Below are 23,815 nucleotides of genomic sequence, written 5' to 3' on the forward strand. Positions count from 1 at the left end.
ATTCGTAAATCAGGGTGGAAAATAAGTATTTGGTCACCTCAAACAAGGAAAATCTCTGGCTCTCACAGACCTGTAACGTCTTCTGTAAGAAGCTTTTCTGTCCCCCACTTGTTACCTGTATGAATGGTACCTGTTTGAACTCATCATCTGTATAAAAGACACCTGTCCACAGCCTCAAACAGTCAGACTCCAAACTCCGCCATGGCCAAGACCAAAGAGCTTTCGAAGGACAACCAGGAAAAGTATTGTAGACCTGCACCAGACTGGGAAGAGTGAATCTACAATAGGCAAGCAGCTTGGTGTGAAAAAATCAACTGTGGGAGCAATCATCAGAAAATGGAAGACATACAAGACCACTGATAATCTCCCTCGATCTGGGGCTCCACGCAAGATCTCATCCCGTGGGGTCAAAATGATCATGAGAACGGTGAGCAAAGATCCCAGAACCACACGGGGGGACCTGGTGAATGACCTGCAGAGAGCTTGGGACCAAAGTAACAAAGGTCACCATCAGTAACACACTACAACGGCAGGGAATCAAATCCCGCAGTGCCAGACGTGTTCCGCTGCTGAAGCCAGTGCATGTCCAGGCCCGTCTGAAGTTTGCCAGAGAGCACATGGATGATACAGCAGAGGATTGGGAGAATGTCATGTGGTCAGATGAAACCAAAGTAGAACTTTTTGGTATAAACTCAACTCGTCGTGTTTGGAGGAAGAAGAATACTGAGTTGCATCCCAAGAACACCATACCTACTGTGAAGCATGGGGGTGGAAACATCATGCTATGGGGCTGTTTTTCTGCCAAGGGGACAGGACGACTGATCCGTGTTAAGGACAGAATGAATGGGGCCATGTATCGTGAGATTTTGAGCCAAAACCTCCTTCCATCAGTGAGAACTTTGAAGATGAAACGAGGCTGGGTCTTCCAACATGACAATGATCCAAAACACACCGCCCGGGCAACAAAGGAGTGGCTCCGTAAGAAGCATTTGAAAGTCCTGGAGTGGCCTAGCCAGTCTCCAGACCTCAACCCCATAGAAAATCTGTGGCGGGAGTTGAAAGTCCGTGTTGCTCGGCGACAGCCCCAAAACATCACTGCTCTCGAGAAGATCTGCATGGAGGAATGGGCCAAAATACCAGCTACTGTGTGTGCAAACCTGGTAAAGACCTATAGTAAACGTTTGACCTCTGTTATTGCCAACAAAGGTTATGTTACAAAGTATTGAGTTGTATTTTTGTTATTGACCAAATACTTATTTTCCACCCTGATTTACGAATAAATTTTTTACAAATCCTACCATGTGGATTCATGGATTTTTTTTTCACATTCTGTCTCTCACAGTTGAAGTGTACCTCTGGTGCAAATTACTGACCTCTGTCATCATTTTAGGTGGGGGAACTTGCACAATCGGTGGCTGACTAAATACTTTTTTGCCCCACTGTATTTTAAAGAGTAAGCAACCTAACTAATAGGGTTGCAAACTGCCAGCAAAAAAAAAAAAAAAAAAATAGGGAACCACCCTCCACCTCATGATGCTTAATCGACGTAATCAACTTTAATTTGATGCAGTGTGGGAAAAAAATGCACAGAAATCAATTATTTTTCAAGAAATAATAAATAGATTCAACATCTTTCTTCAACAGAATTGCAGACTGCACAGATGGAAATAGTACTATAGCTTACTAGGGTATATTAGACTTAATAGTTACTATATACAGTAATGGACTTCTATACATCTTACATCAGATTAAAACTTTGGGTGTAAAATTCAGATAATTATTTATTAAAAGCTCGACATTTTAACTGAGAATATGAAAGAAAAGTATGTCTTTGTGCCCCCTTTTCACTGTTCAATCCTTATCGGCCCCCCTGGCTAAACTTTGCTAGACAGTTACCAGCCGTCAGCTACGTAGAAAAAGATCCTGGTGTAGAAAGTAATATTAAATAAATTCTAACAACTAGAGCTGGGCGATAGAACGATAACGATATGTATTGCGAAATAACTTTTTCTCGATAGAAAAATTAAACTATTGCGATAGACCTCACCGCTCTTGTCCTCTTAAAAAAAAGAAAAGAAAAAAAAAGAACAGCCAATCCAAATTAAGTAGCGCAGAGCCGAACCAATCACAGCCGCAGCGTCACGTCACGTGACTTGTTACGTACAGCACAAGTGCCATGCTGTATTTGTTTGGGAAGCAGTCAACCGCCATTCCACCCGGGGAATGGAGGAAATGAGTGTGCCGACTAGAAAAATCAACCGAGAGCGTTACCGAAGAGAAAACAGATGATGGTTCCAATGCCGGAGAGATTGTCGAACGGAAGAGCCATAGAAGTTTCGTAGTGTGAAGGTATTTCGGCTATTTCAAGTCTGACAAAAAAACAGAGTAGCGCGCACTGTAAATTGTGCCGAAAGCAAGTCTGGAAATACAGTAAAGCGGTGCAGCTTAATCTCTGACTGGAAGCGCTAATTCATCATTCGGCTTTTGTCAGAATAAAGTAACTGTTAAAACTGTTTGAAAAGCTCAGCTATACAACAAGGAGAGATTGAGAATTTCCTTTTAGTTCTCAGTTTATTTGATATTGACAAAAGTTAGTCAATTTTGTCTGTTCTTCTGTAAAACAAACTAAGATTTATTTTTAGAATTAATATTTTGTTTCTAAGTGGAATTGACAATTTAGTCTGTTTTGTTTGTTCTGTTTTGAAACTTAAACGCTTTAGCGGCTGCCTTTTGTGTAGTTTGCAATATTTGCCTTTATTTATCTGAAAAAGTCTCATGTTCCTTAAGTACATCTACCCTGTTGAACTTATTATGGGAAATGAATATTTAAATCAAAACAAGCTGCTGATTATTTTACATTTTACTTGTGAGCAACGGCACATTTAAATCTTACAAATATAGTTATTTAGCTTATATCATGGTATATATCGTTATCACCTGAAATGAAAAAAACATATCGTGATATGAAAAAATCTTATATCACCCAGCTCTACTAACAACAGATTATCAAGCTTAAACGTGCTGCTGTTGTTCAGCCGCTGGTTTCCTCTTTCTGGGACGAAGTGGGCGATAAACAAACAAGAGAGACGGACTCGCGACAGAAAAGCCGATCAGCTGATCATTAATCAGTTTCACGATTGAAGTAGCAACAGGAGAGGGAGGGAGAGAGAAGAAGCAGTCGCGCCATATATTGGTTGTTAAGCTTAACGCGGGAATGCTTTACAAACATTCAGAGATGAACTTACACACTTGCTTTACTTCTCTCTTGGATAACTTTCTCGGAGATGAAATGCTGTTTGGTAGCGAGGCTACAAATACTCAACCAGACCGCTGACAGGTCTCGCACGCCACAGACGCTCTATCACTTGATGCATACTGCTCCGACGTGCTACGGTTATGAGCAGAGTTACGCCATGTCGCAAGTTTTGTGAGGTGCTTTTTTTGATATTTAATGGATCGGATTACATTTTTTATTTCTCTCCGATATCCGATCCATTAATTTAGGTCAGTATCGGACCGATACGTAATATCGGATCGGTCCATCCCTAGTTAGAACACAGTGCCAGTTTGGCCCCAGACATGTGCCGAGAACACTGCTGGAGATCTTCAGGATTAAGCTGCTTTCTGATTTTCCTTGCAGCCCCAGCCACTTAGGCATTTCAGTGCAGTATTTATCTTCAAATTCAAGGTGAGCAATGGCAGCTGCTGAAAGTCCCCTGCTTTGCATTTTTAATGCTTTTATGAAGGCAGAGAGCACTGGCACTTCTCTAAAGCCATGTCTCAATTTATCAGGACTGGCAAATTGACTTCCTGCTGGCCTTAATCGCTCAAGTGTGTGTGTGTCTGTGTTTGTATACACAGACATTTTCCTTTGGCAATAGGCTTAACACCGCTAAATGACACGTAACTACGAGTCTTGCAGCTTGTAACTACGAGTCTTGCAGCTTGTAGTTAGTAATGTGTACTGGAGGAAAATCTTTTAAAGTCAGCCAATGAGACCCCTTTTTTTTTTTTTTTTTTTAAATGCTGCATAGCTACGTATGTTTGATCACTGAAGACCATGTGAAGTTCTCACACTGAGTTTCATGCAGGAGCAATTCACAACCACAATCTGCCTATACATGGGAATAATATAGGACTTACCCCAAATAAATTCCAAATTATTTCATCCTGTTTATTTTAGTTTAGAAGATCCTAAAACTCAATCCAGTACTGCTTATGAACTATTATGTAATAACAAGCAACCGTTTTGGGTTTTTTTTTAAAGCAGAAGCTTTCATCATTGAAACATAGAAAAAACTGAAAGTGACAGAAAAAATAGCTGTACCTATAAATAAAGGCACTTAAGGCACTTTATAAAGGCACTTTAGATTGCAGGATTCCAACTGTGCCCAGCTTCCAGTAGAGTGCATGTGACTTTGACACAATCTCCTTTCCAAACAAAAACAAAATAAACAATGAAAGGAGAAAAAAAGTGAATTTTGCCACGACCTAAAGACCTAAATGTCACCTTTGTGGCCTCTACGAAGCTGGCTGTTGTCAACAGGGTTGTAACATGGGGTATTTTACCAATGAGGGACTTCATTAAAATGAATTAACTATGATTAATCACAGTGAATATCAGTTTCACTATCCGCACCCTACCCTGATTGCTGTCAAAACTCTTGAACTGAGAAGTAATTCAAGTGTAACCTGTCTGATAAAATTAAACAAGCGCAAGAACTGATGAGAAACAAAATCATTGACATTTGCGATTTTGGAAATGGTTACAAAGTCCTTTCTAAGGCTTTGGGACTCCAGGGAAACCAAGGTAAGAGCCCTTATCCACAAAAATGGAGAAAACTGTGGCGAACTTTCAAACTTTCTATCAAATGATTCTAATAACACATTGGGTCGTGACCTCCTGGATAAGGTATCAGAATCCAGAACAATATCTCCAGGCCTCACTTGTCTCAGTTAAGGTTAGTGTTCTTGATTCAGCAATGAGACGCACACTGGGAAAAAATATCCGAGGGAGAGTTCCATAGCTGGCCAAAATGAACACAGGGCAAAACACATTTTGATGATACACAAGACTTTTGGGGAAATATTCTGCAGACTGGTGGGACAAAACCCTTGAATGTGCCTGAATGAAAACAATTCTGCCAAAAATTGTGGGCCAAAGTTCCTCCACATCAATGTGAAAGACTCATTGCCGTTTATCACAAGTGCTTGACCCTTGCTGCCAGGCGTGGTACAACCATCTCTTAGGTTTAGGGGGCAGTTGATTTTTCATATAGGACCACGAAGGTTTGGCTAGCTTTTTCTCTTAATAAATGAAATCATTATTGAAAACCTGGATTTTGTATTTACGCAGATTATTTTTGTCTAATGCTGAAATTGGTTTAATGTTTTGAAGCATGTAACTTTGACAAATATAAACTACCAGTCAAAAGTTTTAGAACACCCCAATTTTTCCAGTTATTTATTACAGTTCATGTCGTTCAAGTCCAATGAATAGTTTGAAATGGTACAAAGGTACAAATGTTTGTTTGTTTGTTGGTTTTAAAGGTAAGGTTAACCAAAAGTGAAAAATAACAGAATTATACAAAAAGGCCTTTTTCAGGGAACACAACATAGATTAACAATTTAAAGCTGTTCCTCAGCAATAGAGGTTGATCAAGCCTTGAAAACTACAGTATTGTACTGCAGAGGAGTAGTGTGTTGCTACAAAAATGGTGAGAAAAAGGCAATTAACAATGAAAGAGAGACAGACCATCATAACATGTAGGTGTTTCCTACAGAGAAATTGCAAAGAACATCAAGGTGCCTGTAAGTACAGTTTTCTTCACCATCAAAAGTCTCTCAGAAACAAACTAACAGGAAAAGGTCTGACAGACCCAAAGCCACAACTAAATCAGAGGACAAGTTTCTGAGAGTTAACAGCTTGCGTGATAAGCTGCTCACAGGACAACAGCTTCAAGCACAGCTTAATAGTGGTCGTAGTAAGCAAGACTCGGTTTCAACTGCGAAGAGAAGAATTCCAGCTGCAGGTTTGACAGGACGAGTTGCAGCAAGAAAGCCATTGCTAAGACATCATAATAAGACAAATAGGCTTGCCTGGGCCATGAAACACTGCCAATGGAAGACTGGAAGGAGGTTTTATGGACTGATGAATCAAAATTTTGGTTCAAATCTTCGGTTCATCACACATTTGTAAAGACAAAGTATTCACCACATTCCTGCTTTGTTGGTAGTGGCTCCTGAGAAGCAATTCTACAACCAATCTGTTTGATCAACACTAGTTAATCTGTGACACCGGTTAATACAAAATAACAGTCATGCTGCCTCTTTCCTTTACATTTTTGCTTATTTGGTGAAGGGGACCCCTTCCTTGGTGATAAATGATCCTTCATATCATGCGTCGAAGGTGCAGACACAAATTAATATTTTCTCACAAAACTTTAGTTTTGTGAGAAAATATTAATTTGTTGGAAGGCCTAATTACAAACCAATCAGTGTATATTTATAATTACAAAGTATAACTTAAAGAACAGTCAGTTGTTCTTTAAGTTAGAAATAGAACACTGAAGCCTTTGTAATGACGCCTTCACCTAAATTTTACCTGAGTTACGGAATAAAGTGGACAAATGAAAAAAGGTGGCAAATTGAAATTAGCGTGTCTTCTCATGCTCTGTTAATTTTTCTAATCCTGTGCAATAATTCATGCTTCTTAAAGATGCACTGATGTACTTAATTAAAGATTGATTTTGCCTGGGACGTATGAACTGCCCACATTTTTAATTTCCTCACCTGAGCAGAGCCTGAGAGTAGCTATGCTATGTGGCTGAACCTTTTTCAGCTGATCCAGCTACACTCTGTTCTCCCTGGGTTTATAGATTACTTTAACTGGCACTACTTTAATACAAAAATTATTAAATAATGTCAAGCCTTTTATTTGGTGCTTCACTCACAGGAGAAAAGGAACTATGAAGGAGCCAATTGGCAGCAATCTTGCAGTTAACATTCTTAATGATAAGTGCTCCATCTGGCAAGTTGTGCTGAGCCAAAGGCGACAGATGGGATTGTTTTCACAATCTGTTTAAATATGTTGTCAATTTTTCTTCCCCTTTTAAACTCTCTCCAGCAGCTCAGACATTTGCTTGAAATAAGGTGTTTTCTGTTTTCTCACACTCGTATTCAACTTATGGTATCCTTTTTTCTGTGAGAAGAATGGACACCAGAAAGGTTTATTTCTATGCTTGTCCACTTTGTGGCATCCACGGGTATTTCATCCGTAGTCGCTTGAAGTCATGGAATATCATTCGCTTTTTTTGCTTTCTAGTCACCATCTTTGGTTTCTGGTCATTGCTTCCAATGTAGCTTAAGGGTTTACCAACAGTGCTGTGAATGAAGTTGCGAAATAAAAGCATTTAATTCATCTACTTGGCTGGCTCACAGTCTAAACCTTATCATTTTTTTTTAGTAACACCCCCTCTGAATGAAGTTTTTTCCTTCTAAGTTAATTGAATTAGCCCCCAAGAAGAAACTGTATGAAAATGTTTCTATGTGAAAGTAGAATACTTTTCATTTTATGTAGAAGAAATATATATGTGTGTGTGTGTGTGTGTGTGTGTGTGTGTGTGTGTGTGTGTGTGTGTGTGTGTCTATATATACATAGAGGCAGATTGATATTTTTTTCCGTTTTTTTGCAGCGCTTCTAATGTAATACGTGCATAGAGAGCCAAATGAAATGATTAATGAACCCAGATTAATCCTTTTTCCAAAACATCTTTCTTTAACAAACTTTGAACATTAATACCAATTTCTCGTCGTAGCAGACATTAAAAAAACAAGATTAAACACAACATAAATATAACAAAGTGCATAACTTAATAAAATTATTACGATATGACCAAATATCTTACGAAGGTAAAAGCATATCTGAAATCCTAACCAATGCATTTAAATTAAATGAAAATAATTTGAAATGCCATGATTTAGTCATAATATAATATATATACTTAAATAAGATATTTCAAAAATGCTATATATTTAAAGTTCCAGTCCATGACTTGTTGAAAAAAGTAACAGCATGTGTCTCCTTTTTGGCACATTTGACACTGACCCAATGTAAAATTTAAAAGAGGAGAAACAATAATGACATAAAGTTTCCATGTGCCAGGAATTTTATCTCTTAACAAAATGATGTTAATCATTATATCATCCATACTTATGCATCTCCTTACTGTTATGTGTTTATGGTCACTGTTATAATACAGCGTGGACTGTGAATAGATACCCAGTTTGTTTGATAAAGACAAGAGAAGATACTGATAGAAACAACTGTTCATCTATTATTGTGTCAGATTGTGTTTGTCTATGACTATAATTATAATTAACTATAATTGAAGACTCACCTGTTCTCAGCTGCATTTGAATAAAGCACCAAATCCACACTTTAAGCTTAAATTTCAAAACTTACATTTAACTACTGATTTTATCTACTGTTCTGATTTTATCTGTTTTGATTTTATATACTGTTGTTTGTTTGTTTGTTTGTTAATTAGTTAGTTAGTTTATTTGCTTGTTTTATTCAATTTTAAATCATGCTTTTTATTTGTTCTTGTTTCTAATGTCTCTGTAAAGCACTTTGAATCACCTTGTTGTTGAATTGTGCTATACAAATAAACTTGCCTTGCCTTGCCTTGCCTAGATAATGATCAGACCCCGTACTGTCAACTGCTGCAACAAAAAACAAAACCTACAGCAACTGGTACACAAAAATTAGAAAATGCACAGATACATAAATCAACAGTCTTCTTGTGTGTGTGTGTGTGTGTGTGTGTGTGTGTGTGTGTGTGTGTGTGTGTGTGGGTCTGAGCGAAACTGAGTGTCTGTGTATGTGACTTTGTCACGAAGTGTATTTGATAATAAGGGTGGGAAGCCGCAATGACAGCCCCCAGGAGCCGAAGGCAGATAGAGATAGATCGAGGAGATCAACCCATCCGCAGGCCCCATGAGTACCGAAGACCTGAGGCTACACATTTTGTCGACAACTGCGAGTCTGTCCGAGCAGGAGGTAGACCTCAGATGGGGTGCCCATTGCCAAAGGGCGAGAGGCAGCCAACCCCGCTAGAGGCTCGTCACCCTAGCAACCAAGAATTGCCCAGGACTTGGCAGAGTCCCGAGCCCCCTACCCCCACCACTCTCCCACGCAGAAGAGGTCCAAGAAACCCAAGACCACCACTCCTGAGAGAGTGGGTCAACGACCACAGCAGAACATCCACCCGCGCTCCCTGGAACCAACAAGACCTGTACCTGGGCAGCAATGCTCACCTGGAAGCAGTAGGGAAGGATTACCCCACCCTCCATGACCACGTCCCCACAGGGGCCAAAGCTCAGAACCGAACCAGGACCCAGCCAGATCAGTCCACAAACCACCAAGGGTGTAGGAAGACACGTGTTTGTCATTTCAGTACTCTTCCATAGATTTCATTTCAAGACTCTTTGAGTTCCTTGTCTTCATGTTATACAATGTCTCTTCTTCAAGCTACCTTTGGCAGCCCCTCCCTGTTCCTTCAAGGACACAATCTAAGGCAAATGAAATGAACCAAGAATGCCACATTGCTTGAAAGCCTTTTATAAAGCAACCAACACCTGGATTACTAAAATTAATTTCTTCTCTGATCTGGATTTCAGCAGAGAAAAATCAAGCTATAAGGTGTCAGACAAGGCTTTGACCCACCCAGAAATAAAAATGTCTTAATTTCTTCTTAAAATTATATTGTATTGTTTTGTATTTTGTATGGCATTACCATTTCAACCATTTACAACCGCTCGGATTTTTAATTTATCTTTTTAAATAGAGAACCAGAGGGCAGAAGAGGAAGAGAGTTCCAGTCTGTGAGGAGCGAGAAGATAAAATTGAGGTTTGTTGCTTTATTTCTCTACAGAAAAAAAGGTATTGTTCTAAACAACATGTTCTTGAGAAATTCAGTTAAGCTCTTCTACCTGCCCATGTTTGCTTCTTTGTCGCATTCTGTCATTCCAGGGTTTTTTTTTGTTTTTTGTCTTTTCTTACTCATATTTGCCAGTATTGTTCCTCTATTGAAATTAAAAAATAGTTAATTGTTTCTTCAAGAAGAATCCTACTGTTTAAAGGAACTGACTTTCCTCACAGTACAGATTTCAATACATACTTTAAGAATGTAAGAGGAAGAATGCAAATGTTTTTAAGCTTTTTTTTTCTCTCTCCTTTGCCAAGTTTGTGATTGCGAGACTGACAGAAAAGGTCAAGCTGGGCTAATAAGACCAAAGCTGTTTACCCCTTAGCTTAAAACACTGGCGAGGTATTGTGTTCATCCTGCCGGGCAGGCAGTGGGCAGGTGAACACCTAATTTGTAAATGCATTAACTTCAAATAGATATCACAGGTATATCTATGACAATGTTGGATGAGTTTGAGGTCAGAGGTCAGAGAATCTTGTGACTGTGATAACTCAAGAAGGAAGTCAACTAGAATTTTGAGATTGATACTATAGGTGCATCTGCAAAGAAAGTCCAAAAAGAAGTCTTGGACAAATCTCAGTCACTTTGACCTCAAAGTCAGAGGTCAAGTGTTATGAAAATCTTGTGAACAAGGCAAATGTGTGTCTACTAGGAGACTGAGGGGTAGATCGGTGTATCTGTATTCTTATACACAAGATTGTACAGTGCACAACTTGATGTGTTGGTGTTTATTTTTAGAATTTGTTGTGCTCATGACAGAGTTGTAGAAACTTTTGTACATACACAGTTCAGTTGATTTTAATGAACACGTTAGACAGCCCTGATTCTGATAATCACTGTTTAATAGCAATTGCCATTGTGCTATGTGCAAAAATGAATTCAACTATTTTGGTTTTGGGATGCTCATGGATGATTCCAAGTTCTGAATGTTGTCTCAGGTACGTAATAAACTCAGAGCAAATATTCCTATAGGCTGATGGACTCATTTCACGAAAACGTCATTACTACTGGCATGTTGCTTTAATCTGATCTGTCATGTTTCCTAATCGTGGTACAGACTTTATAGTAAAGTTGCATTTTATAGGAACTAATGTTGAAAAAACAATTCATTAAGTTTTTTGTGAATTTTCTGAGGTTTAGGTATGCCTTAAACAAGTAAAGATGCAAAAATTTTGTATTTTACAGGCTCCAGGATATTAATGTTTATGTCATTTTTAATAACACATGCACAGATAAAAGGAATTATGTTCCTGTGTATGCTGATCCATTAATGTGACTGCTTGGTTCACATTTGTAATCAGTGAGGAAGGACATTAGGGAGATTAGGACAAAGTGGACACACTTGGGAACACAGCTGAACAGAATCTAACTGATAAGAAGCAAAACTGAATATCATGCACATGAGACAGGGGACTATGAAAATAAAACAGGATATGACCAATAAACATGCTGAGACCCAGGCTAAGATGTTTGAACGTGACACAGGGACCGGAGATAAACAGATGACTGATTACCACAGGAAACACTGAGGACAAGAGACAGAGACAAAACTAGAACAGACTGGGCACGAAACAGAAATAACACAATCATAAGAGCACAGAGGACAAACAAACTCAGAAATGCCAGGGAACAGTGTAATCCTCAAAGGACAAGATAGTGAACTAGAACAGTAAATCATCTCAGATCCAAAAGAAATAAATCACAAGTCAACAACAAAACTCAAAATACTGGGTCAAAGACCCAGGACCACAACAGTTAGACACGATGTTTTTACCATTTTAGGGGTGAGTACAATAACCAACTTCAGTTTTATCTGAATTTAGAAGCCAGAAATTAGAGGTCATCCAGGTCTTTATGACATTTATGCAGTTTAACTAATTGGTGTGTGTCAACTGGCTTTATGGATAGATAAAACTGGAAATCATCTGCATAGCATCCATACAGCTGTTTTAGTAGTTAATGTAAAGTTTCAATAGGGCCTTGCCCCAGTTATCACATTCATCAGTTATATTGTGGAAATAATGCTTTAATGTACTTCACATCTTTCCCCAGTTTAATACTCATTATTTTTTACTACTCAACAAGCACTCATACAGGTCTCATTCCTAATCAGCCTTGTTTCCATAGGAACCTCTGCCACGGGAACGGCGACAACGCCAGTCTGCAATGCAGAAAAAACCAAAAGCTGATGACACGAGGACTGAGTGTACAACCTGCAAAGGACCAGGCGACAATGAAAACCTTGTGAGGTGAGGTAATGCAAGTGTGTGTGTGTGTGTGTGTGTGTGTCTCAGTCTCAGAGGTTATTATTTGTGTGTGTGTGTGTGTGTGTGTGTGTGTGTGTGTGTGTGTCCCATGACGCAACCATATCCTCCTGATGATTAAAGTTCAGTCTTCATTAGGCTCGGGCTGCCTATGCTCTGCAGAATGAGGGGGTTGACGATTTCTTCTCCATAGGCGCTCTATATTGACCTGCCACATACATTTGCACAGTTCATTAAGGCATAATGAACAGCAGAATTTCCTCTACCCCTGATGTCAGGTGTCTAATAAACAGAATTCTTCTTGGCATTTGGCATTCTATGAAAGAAATAATTTAAAAAAAGTTGGTAATAATGGGGACCTTGTCAGGACATTGCCCTGTGATGAAACCCTCAGATTTTTTTTTCCCAATTATTCAGACTTCCCACTGAACACAGTTCCCTTCATGAACATTGTCTTGTTGCTCTAGAGTGCACATAGACTTGTAACTTTAAGCACCTTATCAGTTTTTAAAAGGTTATGTTGAAATATAACTTTAGCCGTTCTATTGTAAATTCAAAGATGATGCATGAAGTCACTTGTGTTTTTCATTCATTTTTGTAAAACATCTGTCCTAATCTGCGGGTGTTTGTTTGTTTGTTGGTGCAAAATCATCATTTGCTTTTTTTCTTTTTTTTTTCAAGCTTTTGGATAACTTTAGAAAGGGTTCAGCATCAATTCTGTAATTCTGCTACAGTTTTATTGCAGTGACTAAATTATAAATTCTCATCTCTTCTACTTTACTCATTGTTTCAGTTCCATCATTGATTTAAGTCATTCAAAAAAAGCTTGACACTCAGTGGTCTCTAGTGTGTACCGCTCTTCTTTTTCTTTACTCGGTATAAATAATGTGGATAGTGTGAATTACTATGTGCTCTAGAATTCACTGTCTTCTTTTCAAGATCAGACAAATAGTGAAGCAACAAATGCACATCCTTTAAATTAAAAAAAAGTGCAGAAAATTCTATTGTGACTATTAAATACCCCAATGAGTGACAGGAAACAAAGAAGAGTACAAACACTTTTTTGGTGTTTGGATTCTTTTGAGTTGAAATAAAACCATCATCTATCATCCAGCACTTGTACTGGGTTGATTCAGGCATCCTATTAGTAACTAGAGTTTTATTCAACAGTTTAAATCTTTAATGTCTTTTCTTTTGCGACAATCTGCTAAGTAGTGTCTGTAGTGTAAAGTATCACACTAATGTAGAATGAATGTTACAAATATTAGTTTTTCATTCACATTGACATGTCAAATACCTTTTCAGGACCAGTGTCATTTTAACAGATTGGAATGAGCTCAGCACTTGAATACTAAAGTATTTGTGTGTTATTTTTGGTGCTCTTGAGGCAGCATTTGAGTTTCAGGGGTTCTGGTCGGGGTGTGAGGTGTGCTGCCCTGACTCTTTCTATCTTTGCATTGCACAGGTTGTGAGAGCTGGGGCAGCTACCTCACCTCCCATAAGAACTCGGGACAGATGACCGTTGGCTTAGAGAGAGAGAGAGACAAATTGAAGCATTTGAAGAATGGCAGTCAAGTCAGACTGAAGAACGAGACCATCACGCCGCCCCACAGCCACCTCTGATCCAAACTGGACCAACGAAATTGAGCAGATCTGTGTGAATCTAAAACATGGATCCCTACATGATGAATTGTCAGACACAGTTATATTTCATTTTATTACTATATTTTTATTAGTGTTGGACTCTCAACTGCTTGCACATATGACCATTAACTTATCTTATTATTTGGACACAGCTGCATGCAGCAAGACATGTTAGGATTTAAACACTTTTGACGACTGACTAAAATACATGAGCAAAAGAAAAAAAAAAAAAAAACAAGTAGAAAATGACAGCGTTTACTATTAAGCCACCTGAAATTAAGATCTGTAATACATTTGAGTTATCTTTAATGGTTTTCATGAAATATTGTCATTCCTTCTTTAATGTGTGCTGTATTTCTTTTTGAAAATCGTTTTAGATTAACATTAGACAGTAACAGTGAAACATGAACACCTGTATTGCTCTGTTCATTAAAAAAAAAAAAGAAAAAAAAGAAAGCAATTTAATGCAAAGTTCAGTTGCCCACTTTGTGGCTTCCTTAAGATTGATTTCAAGTATAATCAGTCGAGTAGGATAAAGCTTTCTCAATGAATAAAGCAGCTAAGTTTGTTTGGTTTAGCGTTTAACTTCTTAAAGGAAGTCCTGTAGTAAGCTGAATGTGCTGCTGTGGAGCACTTTAGACTATATCTCAACGTAACCCTCTCTATGCGTCTAGGCGTACTCCTGAAACCAGCGTTTCGACATGCTTTGCTTTGCTTCTACTCTGGTGTGCCACACATTTGACCTGCCTGTGTGACCTATCGGTTCTGGTCAGTGGTGTCTATTATTAAATATGGTTAACTGGAAACATTCTTGAACGTGGGCTTTTCTAAAGTTGATTGTTGTGTTGTGTGCTGATGAATACTGAGGAGAACAAATATTAAGAAACAGGATTATTATGTACAGAAAATGCAAAATCTCTAATACACAAAGTTTCTGTTGTATCACGTAAAGGAGTAAAGTAATCAACTGTGGTAAGCAGCTGTAGTCGGAAGGAGCTAGTGTAGTTAGCAGTTAGCAGTAATAGCACTTAAATATTAGTCCTAATGTCTTTAGTGTCTTTAATGTCTTTACGCATTTAGAAGTCTTCCTTTGTCTCATATCTTGAAGTGACAGTTAAACTGACGTCCTCAGAAAGAAGCGCAGCTTTGCTTGCATGTCTCTGGTGGCCCGAAGTGCTGTCAAAACAATATCTTATTGCTGCTCTCCCAGGGCTTCTGACAAGTGTCAGATTCTGCCCTCAAATGTCACTCCATTGCCTATTTGGGGCCATATATGCATGCTTTTGAGAACAGTTACTGCAGTTGCAGGCATTTTACTGCTGTTTGCTTTTTCCAGAGTTTGTCCAGAAACAGCACCACATGGAGTTTTCTCTTGGGATAAGATTGTAGAATGACCTACTGACTCCTGACCAGTCCTTATCCCATTATTCCTAGTCTCCTAGTCAGTCTCAAAGACTGCATATCAGTTCTACAGTGCATGGCTATATCAGATCTGTACCATAACTTCAAACTGAAAATTAGTGATGTTGTCTTGTCGCTTTTGAAAAACAGGTAGTCATTTAGTGTGATGCAGTGTACAGTATTTATTAAAAAGGCCAAACATGTCTTCACTTTGTGCCAACATACTTAATTGTAGTAACCTTAAGCTTGTGTTGCCGAGTTCGAACTCTGATTTGTGACGTGTTCGAGAAGTTTCTTTGTCTGGCAAATATTTGTTTACAGATGTGCTTTTAAGGGATTCTTTCTGATTAATTGTGTTTTGTGTTACTGTCATTCTGTATGAAGTAAGAATGTGAATGTTGCATATGTATTTGTACATGTATATGAAGTGTTTCCTATGGTCTATAGCTCTTGAAAAATAAGCAGAGCTTTAATAAACTCTTGACTTTTTCACCTTATTGTTGCCATGATAAATGACTGTCAGACAGTTAATTAATTGTTGTAAAGCTGCGGCATGGTGGTCCGCTTGTGCATGTAGTGCCCTCTGTCATCTGTGATTTATCGCCTGCGAAGGGGCCTTGTTGGTGGAGGTGGGGGCAGAGGAAATATTGCTTCTTGGCCTACGTAAAGTTTCAGCAGATGTGGTTGATTGTGTTATTGCAGTGACAAAATTTTTACGAAACAAAACAAAGACGGTAAAAAAGAAAAAGTAACTACAAACCTTCTATTTGTGGGATGTTAATGTTTTCTTTTTCGGTTTTCATACTACAGAAAATCGTCCACGTTCACAATTAGGTCCGTGGTTGGACAAGCCGAACAATGAAAAAAAGATTAAGAACAAAAGACCCTGAAGTCAATAAACTTGTTGCTAACTGTACATTAACTGTAACATAGCATACATGTTGTTATTAAGCCAGCTGATGTCTTTCCGTAATAGGATGCAGATATGTCATAGGCCTAACGTTGGCATACAAGTGATTATTATCATTACGGAGCAGTAAGTCAAATACAGGCCACTAGAGAGAATACAGAAATGTGTGAGAACCTTGGGCAAAAAGATGGACACAGCCACTATGACAACATTCTTTGATTTGTAAAGTCACTATATTGTAGGCTTTGAAATGTATTTTTTAAAATTTATTTATTTATGAGAGAAAATGACCATATTTGGGCAAGCGAGTGGAATGCTATCAGCTAACACTGCCTTGTTTGGACACACATAGTTGTTAGTCGGCCAGTGCTGCGGTGAAGTGGTTAGTGCTACGACCTCAGAGCAAAAAAGGTTCTTGGTTCGAACCCCACTTGGAACCGTTTTTGTGTAGTACAGGTATTGCAGCTTTCACAAAGAATATGAATTTTTTGCTAAATGAAGTTTGTATTCTGAAGTGCTTTGAGTGGTCAGTAAGACTAGAAAAGTGCTATATAAATCGCATTACATTTCATAATCAGTGCAAAACCTGGACCACATGTTTCTCGGATACTGTGTTAATATCATTAGTTTCACATCGAGCCGTATTGTTTATCAGACACTACTAGAACAAACTGGCTGAATCAAAGCATTTCATTCATAGGACCTATGTTCCTTCCTCCCTCCCTCCTTGCACGTCTCTGTGTTTGAGAGAATGTATGTATAAAAAACTTCAAACTCGGGTCATCTACCAGAGGTTTGGAAGCTTGAGGGTCCTACACAGTATGTTACCTGTTCTTAGACTGTGCTCTTCTGGACAGATGTCTCGGAATCACTCGCCCAGCTTGGCTCACTGCCCTGCATGCTCCGATTACCACAGGGACCACTGTTACCTTTACCTTCCACATCTTCTGGAGCTCCTCTCTTAGCGCTTGGTATTTCTTGAGATTCTTGTTTTTCTTCTTTATGTTTCTATCACTTGGTATGGCTACATCTATCACTACGGGCTTATGCTTGTCTGCCACTACTGTGTCCAGTTCGTTAGCCATCACCAGTTTGTTCTTGTGTATCTGGAAGTCCCACAGGATCTTAGCTTGGTCATTCTCAACCACCATTTTGACTTCCTAATTTTAGGGCCATACTCGACACAGATGTTCCTGTATACTATGCCAGCTGCTTGGTTATGGGGTTCTATATATGTATGTCCTGCCTGCTAGCATCTTGTATCCAGCTGTTGTGTGCTGGATTGTCTCAGGGGGCATCTTTGCATCATAAACAACCAGGGTCTTGCCTGGTGTGGTAATCCCCACACCAGGCAAGACCCTGGTTGTTTCTTAGCTGTCATGATTAGTTTCTCTGTGCTGTCCTACCAATAGCTTTATCCAGCCATTGGTAGGATTTCTCAGTATCAGCCACTTGTTCTTTCTCCTCTTCTTTCTCAGGTTTCTGCTGCCTGAGGTATCCACTAACCATGTGGTGAGTTGTGGCCATCTTTTTAATATACTCATACTTTGTTGTCCTCAGTCTTCTTTCTTTGGCTTAGCATACAGTCTGAGGATGCAAGTCCAAAGACATGCAGTTAGTAAGGGAATTGCTTGTAGGCGGGAATGTGAGTGCAAATGATTGTCTGTTTCCATGTGTTAGCCCTGCGACATACTGGCGATACATGTATATATGCATATGTATGTATGTGTGTGTGTGTGTGTGTGTGTGTGTATCCCCATACCATTGTTAATAAGAAAGAGATTAGCTATAGAGACCAACACTATAGCAGGCTCCAGTGTTCAGCATTCAGTTTGAAGGAGTTATTCTGCACAGTATCTTCGACTAGGTCGTGTATCTCTCTTGGACTGAAGGAAAAAATTTTAAAAAGATGCATCTAGGGATCTTATGTGTCACTTTTAAATGTAAGGCAAGCTGGGTTAGGATTTTTTTTACCAGTTGAAACTATCTCTTGAGATTTAGCTCAATTTGTAATGCTGCCATCCTGAATATAAATAAAGACTCAAATTTAGTAGCAGACATTAACAAGATGCACTGTTTCTGCAGGAGGCCGGGCAGCCTTTGGAGTTCAAACAATATTTGGAAAAGATGTAAGAGGGAAATTTTGGGTTTGAACAGGGTGGCAGCATTAATTTAGGCATCTCCTTCAGGTGAAACCAACTCACCATGGTGAGCTTTAGATGTTCCCATCCATCATCATCAAGTAAAGAGTGTTTTATGGCAGAACAGCAGCCAGCAAATAAGACATGATCTTGGCCACAGCTGACTCATGGTTAGGGGATGAGCACGAGGGGTAGAGGAATACAGAGAAAGAAAAGCTAGCACAGAGATTCAAGAAAGGAGTAACCTTTGCGATCATGGGTGCATTCCCATTACTGCTCTGACATTAGATTCAGGAAGATGATTTAATGGTGGCAGTTTGTTTTTGCTGACTTCACCCTTTTCCCCCACATTTAAAACAGAAAACACCAGAGGACTGGGTCTGTGTGGGAGGTGTGGCCAAGGAGCTAAAATCTATTAGTCTCTTCCCCATCTGTTAGTCCTGTGACTTTGCCACTGTGTGGGTCTGCTGAATGCTCCCCAGAGTTGTCGTGGTTTCTTTCTAGTCCATAACTGGTTTGTTCTTGATATCCAGTTAACTTCAGTGTTTGCCTTTTGCCCATTTAATCATTACATCTTGAACCCCAAGGCCATATCAAAACGTTATATCTTAACTGATTCCTTCACCTCAGATTGGTTTGATGGATTTACAGTGTGCTACAAGGTCTTTGTATTTCTAGACGATTGTCTGTAGCAAATTTCAAACACGAGGACAACATATCTAATGTGAATTCAGTCCTGTTGTCGATTGATACACAGTTTAATGGGGCCCCCTGCTGCAAAATACGAAAATGTTCAGTCAAAAACAAAACACTAGGTGAGGGTTGTATAGATCACTCCTGTTCCTCTCTTCCTATCTCTTCTGTCCCAGCAGTGAATAAGCTGTGGTCAGATAAGCTAATAAAGGGACCTGATCTGACTTAACTTTTCTATAGGTGCAACTTCAGCAGTCCATTCATTATTTCCTATCTTGTAAAACAGTAGCTGTTTTGTAACGTTGCATAGACCAAATAGTAGATCAAAAGGTAAAAGGCTTTCTAAGTTCAATAATCAACTGTTCTTTGGAAAGACAGTTGCACACTTTGTTATGGAGAAGAGTTAATGGCTGAGTGCTTTGTGTCATATTGATTCCTGTCACATGGACTTTTCCAAGGTAATTGTGTTGCCCGGTTCTGACAAATTCACTTACTTGTTTCAGCCATTTGAGCTCGGGCTCAGACACAAACACACTGTTGCAAAGATTTGAAGTTTTTGAGGTTACAAAACCACTTTCAATACATGATTTCATGGTATTCAGCAGTTGCATAGAAACAAGTATCAATAACATGGCCGATTATATGTTTTATCGTCACATTTGCTGTTCTAAGTGATTGATTTCTATCATTTTAACTTTTCTCATTATTTTATTTAATATTTGGGGGAGTTTAACCGTAGTGATGCTGAATTCAAGACAAAACACTCCTGTGCTCACTTTATTAAACAGAATTCATAGTAGCGTGTTTGTGGCCATTTTCCTAGGTATTCGGCCACACAGAGTGAATGCAGTCCTCTAAAAAAAAATTTATGCGCTTAGCCTCACAGGGAGACCTGAAAGGCAGCAACAGCAGAGTTCAAGTTTTAATTTTCATTAACACACATATTCACTGTAAAAGGGTTGTGTATCTGAAACAGCCTAACTGCAGCTATAATGGTCCTGTTGGTCAAAAGTATCCCTTTCACCCGTAGTCTCATTTGACCATATGTTACGCTAAATTCAGTACCAAAAATGGATCAGGCTTAAGACTGGATTAATATGAAATATGAAATAAAAATATGAAATAAATATACTTCATAATATAAATATTTGCTGTGTGTTGGTGAAGGTTTGAAGAGAAAAGGGACAAGATAACTTTGGTCAGTACTTTGAAACAAATAAAAAAAAGTGCTTTGTGTACACTTTACTTAAATTACCCCATTATGATACACACAAAACATTTATGAGCACACATCATATTTAAAAGAACAAAAAACACAATGTATAAGCTATATAGTAAAACATGTTGTCCTTTTTAGAGTGAGTGTTAATGGAAAGATAATAGTTTGATATCCAAACACAAACCTTATGAAGTGGGCTTTTTATTACATTGCCAGTTATGATCAGTTAGCTGAATCAACCTGCTGTCGGCCAATCTAAGATTTTTGTCATAGCTTTTGCTTGGTCTGTTGTGAACAGTATCTTATTGTGGCTAATGTTAGTAAAGTCTGTGTAGAAAATACATGTATAACATTTTAATGTTTACTTTTAGATCATGATTATCAAATTTTGGCCACTGACCAGAACGGTTCAGGCATATAGTGTATATAAAACACATCACATATTGCTTTTAAGCTTTAAACGTCAGCGTTTTGGCTGAAATGTAGTGGGGGTTTTTGTTTTTTAACCAGAATTGACTATGTTTGGATGAGAGTTTGTCAATGAACCTAGCTAGGTTGCTTAGCAAGAATTTTCTGTAAAATATTTTGCTAATTATAACTAAGTAATAAACTTATAAAATTGAACCACAGGTTTCTTGGATGGGATGAACTCATCATTAAACTTGATGTAATGTTTTGTCGTTTATTTCCTGATCAGCATGATTCAATTTAGTTCTAATGACAAATCGGTGAATATTTCTGCAGGCGATATGATTTGATATGATACGGGAGTAATGACACTTCTCTTTAAGAGATCTAGTCAGGACTGTGAGAGTGCTTTTGAAGATGTGGATGAGATCAAATGTAACCAACTTGGATTTTGTGGGCCATCAGCCCCGCCTGGTGAGAACCTGTCTCTGGGGACTGATATGAGAACTTCAGAAAAAGATTAAACACCAGATCAAAGTGGACATGAATCGCCAACTGAGAGCAAGACATGTAGCAGACAAAAGCAATCAGTCATGTCCCGTCCATCACCTCACCTCCAATAAGATTACATCAATCAATAATCTCTTATATGACTGATTGGATTTTGTCTGCTTAGTACAAGTACAAGGGAGGAGGGGGGGAACTACTCAATTTTCCCAATGATTAAAGCTGGGCCAAATTGCTTTGATAACATCAAAGACCTTGCTGTAGCTCTGTGTGTAAGGGTAATGTTGGCAGGAGATAAAGGCTGATGCTTACAGGTGACTGGGAAGCAACTGAAAACGACATTCACTATGTGGATCAAACAACAGGGCCACAAACTGACCATTGTACAGCTGAAACCACAGAATGCAGGGGAAGTGTCTATGATCGTGCACTCAGGTTTCTGGGCAAATGTTTTAATGACTGACCAATTAAATGTAGTTTAGAGTTGAAGGGCAAACAACAACTAACCATTAAGCCACATCCATCAGCGTGAATATATTTTTAAACAAGATTGTATGTCTGCAGGTGCATATCTTGCAACAAACTGATGTGTTCTCATAAATTTAGGATTAATCCAATTAAAATTGCATGGGAGGGGGCACCGGTTTGTGGAAGCCAATGTTGCCCTGCCATCTTCAGTACAGTGGTTCTGCCTAATTACATTTTGCATGTGTGGGTGGTCTCTAGCCACATGCATACATAGTGAAACTGTCTTTGAAGTAGTTCTAACACCATCTAATAGCAACAAAAATAGCAGCGCTCATGCCAAATGAGTTCAGGATATCCTCAACAACCTGCTTCAGTATTGTTGTTATTGGATAGAAGTGAGCTTCACTGACTCATTCACTCGTATTGGACTCCCTTCACAAAGTTTTACAGCTTCCTCCAAAGTGAATATGGGGACACATTTTGACAGCGGAGGTAAATAGCAGATTGACAGCCCATACTCACTGCAGATAAACAGCGACCAGAGATGTTTGTCCCACAGCAGCCACTGCAGCAATTGGGAGGGGAAAGAAAACAGAATTCAGTTGACTGCAATCGACTGATATCTCGTGGTGAGATTTTACATAGTGTACCTTTATGAATTTAGCCTTCTCCATACCAGCACCTTGAATAAATATCACAGACACTTTTTTTAAAATAATATTTGAATATTTGATATCAGTACATGAGCTAATACATTTCTGTAAGTAGACATTCCCAGTGAACTGCTAATATTGACTAATACACAGGTACTTAACAATTCAACACAAAGTAGTTAGTAGTTAGTTCCATTCACTGCTGTGAATGACACTCATTAAAAGCATATTAAAGACCACAAATGGATTTAAGTAAAAGTATGTGAATATGCTACATGACCAAAGGACATTTCAGATGTCAAATGATGTGGCTATTATAAGTATACAACTTTTTTGTTTAGTTTTTTTGTTAATGGCTTGGTGCACATAACAGAATTAGCATGTATTTTGTTCCATGTTGACTTTGAATGGAGCCATTTAAGAATCCACAATGTCATACAACTGCGTGTATGTTCAGGGCTGTGAGGGAAGACCAAGCATTATATCCAGTTTGACTGTTTGTTTTTTTCACATGCAGTTTTTATCATGGTGACTCCTGAAATTGAAAATTAAATTATGCCTGTAGGTGTTTCCAAGATTAATGCTGAGTGGCAAAACGTTGATATTTGAAATGAAAATGTTAATTAGGGAAACCTATCTTATACAGACATGCTTGTAAAAGTGACATAACCAAAATAATGTATTGATATTAGGCAAGTAGGAAATGCAGTTGGTTTGTGAAATTGTAACTTACATTCCCCTGCCACACATTTCCAAGTAATCGTCACACTTGTTGAAGGTTGCTTTTAATAGGTAACTAACATGAAAGAGACTTTGTTTCCAGGTAAGAAGCTGCAACATTAAGCACAATATTTACACTCTTGCCTTCAAACAAAGAAGGATGTTAGAGGCGTGAAGCAAGATTAATTCTAGCATTATAATTTAGTCCCGGTATGCTAATATGTTAAACATTAGTAAGTATTACCTTATTATGAGGTTAATAACACAAGTCAGTATGTGAAAATTGTAATGCACAGATTCTTTGGCTGTAGCTCAGGATGTAGAGCAGGTCATCTACAAATCAAAAGGTTGGTGATGGCTCCTATCTGTATGCCAAATATCTTTGGGCAAGATACTAACCCCAAGCTACTCTCTGATGCGTTCATTGGAGTATGAATGTGTGTGAATGATACATAGATGGCACTTGCTTAGAAAAAAAGCATAGAAAAATGTGCTTGTGTGAATGGGTAAATGAGGCAAGTCGTATAAAGCACTTTGAGTGCTCATGAGGAGTAGAAAAGTGGTATATAAGACCAGTCCATTTACCATTCAGTCCATGTTAGGTCATCATATTTCCACCAATATAATACTGATTGGTTTTTCCCTCATAGACATGTATTTGTTTCACATTATTACCCCCAGTTTCTGGCCTGTTTAGTATCTGTTTAAATAAATTTCAATCTAATATTACTGTAGCTATAACTTTCAATTCAATTCAATTTTATTTATATAGCACCAAATCCCAACAACAGTTAGGTT

The 23,815-nt window shown here is 38.5% G+C and overlaps 2 protein-coding genes across 4 annotated transcripts in view; both read left to right on the top strand.

Moving 5' to 3' along the window:
- The window catches only part of phf14 (PHD finger protein 14), a 141,065-nt gene that overhangs the window by 61,051 nt on the left and 56,199 nt on the right, over positions 1-23,815 (top strand). For 2 of the 3 annotated variants that reach the window (XM_082521162.1, XM_082521163.1), the window contains exons 15-16: positions 9,849-9,911; positions 12,117-12,238. In XM_082521162.1, coding sequence (XP_082377288.1) covers positions 9,849-9,911; positions 12,117-12,238 — 185 coding nt within the window. Of the gene's footprint in view, positions 1-9,848; positions 9,912-12,116; positions 12,239-13,718; positions 15,796-23,815 lie in introns of those variants that run through there. The other variant, XM_082521164.1, reaches the window with a different exon arrangement.
- Positions 1-23,815, top strand: part of LOC309698606 (uncharacterized protein) — a 379,790-nt gene that overhangs the window by 22,350 nt on the left and 333,625 nt on the right. The window lies entirely within an intron of this gene.

This window comes from Aulonocara stuartgranti, assembly GCF_965226115.1.
Source record: "Aulonocara stuartgranti genome assembly, chromosome: 22".
NCBI classification, from domain to species: domain Eukaryota; kingdom Metazoa; phylum Chordata; class Actinopteri; order Cichliformes; family Cichlidae; genus Aulonocara; species Aulonocara stuartgranti.